Below are 7,500 nucleotides of genomic sequence, written 5' to 3'. Positions count from 1 at the left end.
CACACACACACACACACACACACACACACACACACACACACACACACACACACACACACACACACACACACACATACATACATACATCATCATCATCATCATCAACCTGAATCAATCCACTGCAGGACGTAGGCCTCTCCCAATCTTTTCCAACTTGCGTTTTTTGTTTCCAGCCTTGGCCCCCAAATTTCGTTTTCGTCACGCCATCTGTCGTCCTGCTTTCAACATATATGACCTGTCCATTGCCATTTTTTCCTTTTGATGCTCACAAGTATATCTTCCACTTTTGTCTGTTCCCTGATCCACGTCGACCTCATCCCATCTCTTAAGCTAAATCCCAGCATCAATCTCTCCATCCCTATCTGGGCACTTATTAGTTTCCTCTTCAGTTATTTGATTGTAGTCCACGTTTCTGAGGTCATAACTGGGAGGACGCATTGGTTAAAGGCTCCTCTTTAAACATAATGGCAAGGAGACTTTTAGTCTAATGGGTCGCTTACTTTCCTCTTCGCTAAATGTGTTTGTCTGGGAGTCTGATGAACTAAAGGAGGGTGGGGGAGGAATCCTTAGTTCAAGGATAGGAAGAGAAGCTGCCTGTACGAGTTGCCCTAGATATATATACTCGTCCACTATCTCTAGCGCTTCGCCTTGTTCACGTATCTGTTCGAATTGAACTCACACACACACACACACACACACACACAGATATATATATGTATATATATATATATATATTGATATTTATATATATATATTGATATATATATATATTGATATTTATATATTTATCTATATAATATATAATATATACTTTGGAACTTTATGCAGTATACTGTGGCAGTCTCTATTGATATGTCCCCAACACAAAAGGTACCAGTGTGCTACAAGAACGAAATGAGATTACTTAGTTTTGTTAAGTCCTTTAGGTACAATAAGTTTTTATTTACATCTAATATTTTCTGTTCCAGTAGAGTTATATTCAGTTTTGCACTGTAGCTAGCCTCTCTATATATATCGTGGTCCTAGAGACAGGCACTAATATTATTTCTGTTGATGAAGCATGCATGAGCGATTGCTTTGTGATCTGGATTTTTTACTTAAATAATCAAAACTATAACTCCCCACTTACATTCAATGAAAATATGACAATCTGCAACGTGTACTTTTTCTCATTAACATTACATGTAGCAGCACCAGATTTGTATGCTCTTTTTTGCTACACACAGTATATATACACACCTGCATATTTGTTTGTACAGCATTCACACACATTCATATTAATTAAATAGCAAGAAAATCAATTTTATCTGAATCTACATCTTCATATCCCAGTTTTCAATAGTTGAATGTCCCGCAATACCAAAATAGCAGATGAATAATTTTTCTATACAAATTATAACAAATGAACATTAGATTACATGCAAATGATATCAATAAGGAATATTATTATTTTAAAAATTAAGAATGGCCTATAGTGTAAATGGGCCTTAAAACAAATGCACTGCCAAGCCACAATATTCACAGGACCACAATTTTGCAAGAAGACAGATAATGAATATGTAGAGAAATCAAACTATTTACCATCATCTGCATTTTCCATTCTTATTTTGACTTTTATTCTTTATATTCAAACATTTTTATAGGATCTTAACTGAACACTGGTCATTTATAGTGCATAATAACATGACCTAGCTCAGTAAGCTTTAAATATGAGCTTGTGCCTTCGAGTGGTCTTGAAATGTAATTTTTTCCTAAATATCTTTACGCTCATAAAATGGTTAATGGTTAAAACAAATAAATGTACTAGACATCCCAAGTCATATGGTATTGTGGTGAAAAGGGTAAAAATTAGTTAACAATGGGGATAAAATGTGATGTTAAAGGTTATTGAGTGTTTTAGAATAGTATGATAGTGAAAAGGGTAAAGAGGGGGGAGCAAATGAAGCAAGGGTGTAAGGCGATTGGATGATTGAGAGTATCTGTGACTGAGAAAGGGACATTGTATAAGGAAAACTAGCAAAGGCGCCATTATGAAACAATCAACGGGTAATATGGGTAGAGATGGGGGTTGGAGAAATAGAAGGAGAAGAATACAGGGAACAGGGGAAGATGGTGAAGTATCAGGAAGAATGTCAGGAAGGAAGGGATCCAGAGAAGGAAATTGGTGTGACAAAAGAGTCACGAGAACATCTAGGTGGGAGTGGTAAGGAGAATGGGGAAGGAAGAGGGAATGGTGGTGCAAATGGAGGATGGTGTTTTGGGAGAGAGTGGGAGGAACAGAGGTAGGGAGAACTAGAAGAGAAGGAGGATGGATATTAGCAAATGCTTTGAATGCAGAATAGAGGGATTGGAGGGTGGATGAAGGAGTGGAGCATTCTCTTGGGTCATGTTTAGGAAGTTTTGGATGTCTTCAAGAATTTCTGGAGGGGAGTTGGGTGGGGAGGTCTGCGAAACAAAGGTTTTCTTGTGTGGAGGAAAAGAGGGAATAGATGTCCAAGGAGCAGAGGAAAAGGTGGGTGTAGGACAGGATGTGGTAGGAAAAGATGGGATGGAATGTTGAGATTGCCTGGTCAACAGGTAAAGTGATGATGAGGAGGGGAGACATTGAGGAGGTGGTGAGATTGAAGTATTTGGATGTACACTGGAAAAATTTGACTGGGGGAGAGAGGAAGAGACGAAGTAAAGGTAGGATGGTTTGGGGTAGAGGAAAGAGACAATGGGGGAGATGCTGAGACATTTTGAGATGGGAAGAGAGCAGAGTAAAGGACAGTTTTGGAATAGGTAGAGAAAGAAAAAAAAACACCAGTGTGCCTCTTGTCTGGCATCACAGAGTGAGGCCTAGTTTGAATCTGAGAATTGGTATCTCAGATTTGAGTTGGCAAGCAGGGCAGCTCCTATAATATACATTATGGGGCCACCACAATTGGCATGTGTGTGACTAAGCAGAGCAATTTGAATGGTTATGACCAGGTTTAGCACACAGAGGGCAGCAGGCTGTGAAGCAAGTGTTTGGCTGGGTGGCCAAAACAACAACATTTCTGACATTGATGGGGAAGGGGTTGATATGGTCGGAATGGAAGGCCACTCCACTAATATAAACTTCATGGGGGAGGTCATGTTTACAGAAGCTAATCCTGGCAACATTGGTGTAGGAATAAAGCTGGCCTCTGGGAGGAATAATGTAGCACTGTCCTGCCACTGCTTCGTAGTCAACAAGGCAGGTGAGCAGGTCTTTTTCACAGTCTGACTAGTCCTTGTCACTGATAGGAAAATTAGTTGGGGAGACAGAAACAGTTTCGGTACAAGTAGTAAGAAAGGAGTGAGGTTGGACAGGAATAGGTTTGTCTGTGAAGTCAGCCAGGGTGCACTGGCTTGGGACTCAGATGTAACTGTGACAAGGCATGAATGATTGGAATGACTGCAAAAGGAAACTTTGCCTTTTTTCTTTTTTTTTTGAGACATTGTTGGAAGAAAAGGGTATTGTCAGAGTAAGAGGCAGTAGGGGAATCACAAAGAATCAATCCTACTTGGCTGGGCCAAAAAGAGTACTCAAAATGTTTGTAAAGGTGGAAGCATAAGAGGGTGGAAGATTGGATTTTGTGGAGTTAGTACTGTGGGTAGGAGGACCATAAGGATGACGAGTGGTAATAAGGGGGGTGGGGGTAGATAATGGAGAAGACTCTGCAGTATGAAATGGAGTGGAGGATGCTGGGAGAGAGGAAGGGGTGTATTCTGAAGGTTGAGTAATGACCTCGGTGGATGATTGAGTATGGATAGAATGGACAGCAAATATCAAGAAGAGAGAGTATTAGTATCAGTGGTCAGAGCTGGGGTCAAAAGAGTGGCACTGGTCAGGAAACCATTGAAATCATATTAAAGATGAGCTAGTTGATGAAGGGGCTAGCCTTAATGCCCATAATATAGGTTAAAAATCATTATTGGCCATGGTGAGCCTGAAATACCTCTCAGGGTCCCCATAAAGGGTAAGGGATAGGCGATTAACCAAAAGACACTTGTGCCCATGGCTCTCAGAGACCATTCAGGACTGACAAAACCAGCCTTTCTTATTTTTAGTATGGCACTCACACCTTAGGAAGTGGACACAATAAGGGGATGAAAAAGAGAAGGAAAAGGAAAAGACCATGCAAAATTAGTTGAGGCAAGGGCTGAGGTCCAAGGTAGGGGTGATCCCCTACCTAGGGCCTCAGTTTCCGTCTCCCAAGTCCCAACATGACAACAATGAGCAAGGGACTGGGGGATACGGTCATAAAATTATAATCTAAAATATATAAACAAATAAGATATCATCTATTGCATTGATATATCATTAGAAGTAGGTGGCAATGTGAAGGAAACTATTTCATATTAACATTTGTATATTTCAACATCAAAAAGTGACTGGATACTCTATTGCACACAGTTCTACACACCTCTCCATAAGATGAAATTCAACAAAACTATGAATTTTGTGTGAAGAGGCCTCCGTTGACTACATTATTTACAAAGAAGCGTGCCAAGGCAGATAAGTTTTTGTGTTTGAAACTGATGAAAATGTGGCATACTGCAATATGCCATTCTGCATACAGACTTTTAAAATCTCACATACCATAACAATTATCCATTTCCAGGTGGAAAACAATATTCATGGCAAAAATAAAAGATAACAATCTCTTTCACCTCAGTAGGGTAACTAAATATCCTTGGCCTACATGAAATGGATGTCCTGAATAAATGAGAATGCGACATTCCATACAGATTCTGAGGGCAAGTAATTATTTTCAGAGTTAAAGGATTCATGAATTCACTTGTGTTCATTTGTTGTGACATTAAAATCTTAAGAGCAAATTACATCCATGAATGCATTAACTACTATTTACAAATATAATTGAGCACAAAAAGTCAGAAATTATAATCTATCCATGGTGAGGGTCAAAAATATATTTATCTACTTAAGAGACTATTGAAAGTAAAAATATAAAGCCAATCAGAATTGGAAATAAAACCTGGAACGTATGGCCACACATAATCAAGTGACCAGTTTATATTGTTTGGCTTAGAGATAGATGTATATTACACAACAATGCAATGCAATTCAGAAATGATAAGACCATTTATTCCACACTACTTTGGCAAGTTATAGTTTTTTAAAAGTCTGAAGTTCACATAAAACCCTATGGCATTACTAAGGGATTTCCTTCAATTTTTTCTATCCGTTTTTTAAGTATACAATTTATGTCTTTTTTAATACTGTCGCGACACCTTATGTTTTTGTTACACATCTTTTAGTTATATAATAATAATCATCTGTTCTAGGTCTGTTAAGTACATGTTATCACTTGTACAATGAATATTATATCTTTCATAAATAAATACTTAAAATTATCTCTTTCCTATGAGTGCTTCCTCAAAATAGCAATAATTTCTCAGAAGGAAATGTCACGTCTTTTTTTTTACACTACATTTCATATTTTTGTTTTGCCTTTTCTTTTTTTGTTTTTTTTTATTTATACATTTTTCTATACAGACTATCAATACCAACTGCTATTTCTTCAAGGTTAGTGAAACTTCATTGATTTGAAGTGCTCCTAAAATGCAATTCAGTACAGTTATGACTATCATAATGGAAAGTGGAGAGACAGCAAACTATGTAGCTGATCTTCCAGACTTATGGCTGACATGATGTCTCATACATTCTGACTAGGATTTTGTTCTATGTTGTAGACTAAAACACTTGATGACTGATCTAGGTGATCAGCAGGTATAACAAGTTATGCAGTCTTAAGCGTGTAAGTTATCCGATGCTTCAGAAAGTAATTGTACCCTGATTATTAAAAGCCTAAAACACAAGAGAGTTACTTTTGTAGATAACACTCAAAAATCTAAGACACGTTATTGTACAAAAACAACAAGGAGAAATAAATAACTTAACAATACTGTTATTAAATAAAATAGAATACATATTATAAATAAATAAAACTGCAGTAATTTTCACTGCAAAACATATGGCACAGTTAAATCTTTGGTTTTTCTACTTGCATCAAAAGGCAGCATCTTCTAAAAAACAAAACCGAAACACTACCCGCATGAGACTACTTCAAGACTAGCTACAAGACTACTGTCTTGCGGGACATCTATCACCGCAACACGACAGACACTACTAGGGCCGTGTTCATGATGTTTATGGAACGCTTAAAAAGGCAATCAGACTTATTTATGGCCTCACAATCTATAGACTGAGAGGTCTTGCTCCCAAAAAACTTTTCTTTTACTATATATATAGCTACAAAGTTTCATAGCTTTTTTATTCTTGATCCATCTAAATTTGTTAAATTTCTGAGAAAATCTAACTGATCACTTTGTGACCAACGGCATCATTTGCAACAACCAAGATCTACAATTCTTAAATATCCAAGCCATTGTGCCCCCTAAATTCAGCCAAACTCAACCACATTCATGCACCATGTGTTTACCTAGCTGAGAGTGGTTTGAAAATCGCTTGTCACACACTTTACATGTTACTTGCATTGACTGCTGGTGAGTCACTCTGTGCTGAGTACGTCGGTGATGGCGGAGCTGGGCTGGATCATTAAACGTTGCTTGGCACTGAGGACAACTAACTGGTGTGCCAGTGTTGTTTCCACCTCCAGTGTGTACTCTTCGATGTACATTTAAGTGTGAAGTGGTTATGAATGTGGCTCCACAATCACTACAAGAATAGGGTCTTTCACCTGTATGAGTCCGCCGATGAACTGTCAGATGAGATGAAGTTACAAAACATGCACCACAGTATTCACAGGCATATGGCTTCTCACCCGTGTGTGTTTTCATATGCACTTTGAGACTGTGTGCTCTGGTAAAACTATTACCACATAACTGACAGGTAAATGGCTTCTCTCCTCTATGACGGCGAAGATGGACTTGAAGTGACCCATTTTGGGTAAATGTTGCTCCACACTCCTCACATGTAAATGGCTTTCTCGTAGCATGAGATGCAGCATGCTGCCTTAATGCAGCCTTATCAGAAAATACAGCCTGACATACCCCACATTTTACAGCAGTATTCAAAACAACAACACTTCCAAAGTTATGTAGCTGCTTCTTATGACGTTTCAGACCACTCTTTGAAACAAATTTTTGCTCACAAATATTACAGGTATGAGATGAATTTTTAGAAAAATGTTCTTTGATATGATCTTGAAGTTCAGATTTTGTTGGAAACTCTGTACTACAAAGTGCGCACGAATTCTGCAGTTTGATCAAGTGAGCTTCCATGTGAGCTCTAAATTCACTCTCATCAGTAAAATTGACACTACAATCAGAGCAGTGATAAGCAACTACTCTAACACGGCTCCCTTTCTTAGTCTCCACCTCGCTTCCCTCGCACTCATCCTCAGCGTCGTCCTGACTCTTTCGTCGTTTGGGCCAAGGTTCCTCATGTTCGACTACCTGCTCTCCACTCTCCAATTCCACACAATGTTCCACTGTTTCTAGAGGTTCGTC

General features: G+C 38.5%; 1 protein-coding gene across 2 annotated transcripts in view; it reads right to left on the bottom strand.

Annotated features, from left to right (window-relative positions):
• Positions 1-4,363: 4,363 nt before the first annotated feature.
• The window catches only part of LOC125026318 (zinc finger protein 625-like), a 10,642-nt gene continuing 7,505 nt past the window's right edge, over positions 4,364-7,500 (bottom strand). For both annotated transcript variants that reach the window (XM_047614674.1, XM_047614673.1), the window contains exon 3: positions 4,364-7,500. This exon is cut by the window's right edge and continues 275 nt beyond it. In XM_047614674.1, coding sequence (XP_047470630.1) covers positions 6,442-7,500 — 1,059 coding nt within the window. In that variant the 3' untranslated portion in view covers positions 4,364-6,441.

This window comes from Penaeus chinensis, chromosome 6 (assembly GCF_019202785.1).
Source record: "Penaeus chinensis breed Huanghai No. 1 chromosome 6, ASM1920278v2, whole genome shotgun sequence".
In the NCBI taxonomy this organism is placed as follows: Eukaryota; Metazoa; Arthropoda; class Malacostraca; order Decapoda; family Penaeidae; genus Penaeus; species Penaeus chinensis.
Note: the sequence above shows the minus strand (reverse complement) of the source record. Positions and strands in the feature narration are given on the sequence as shown.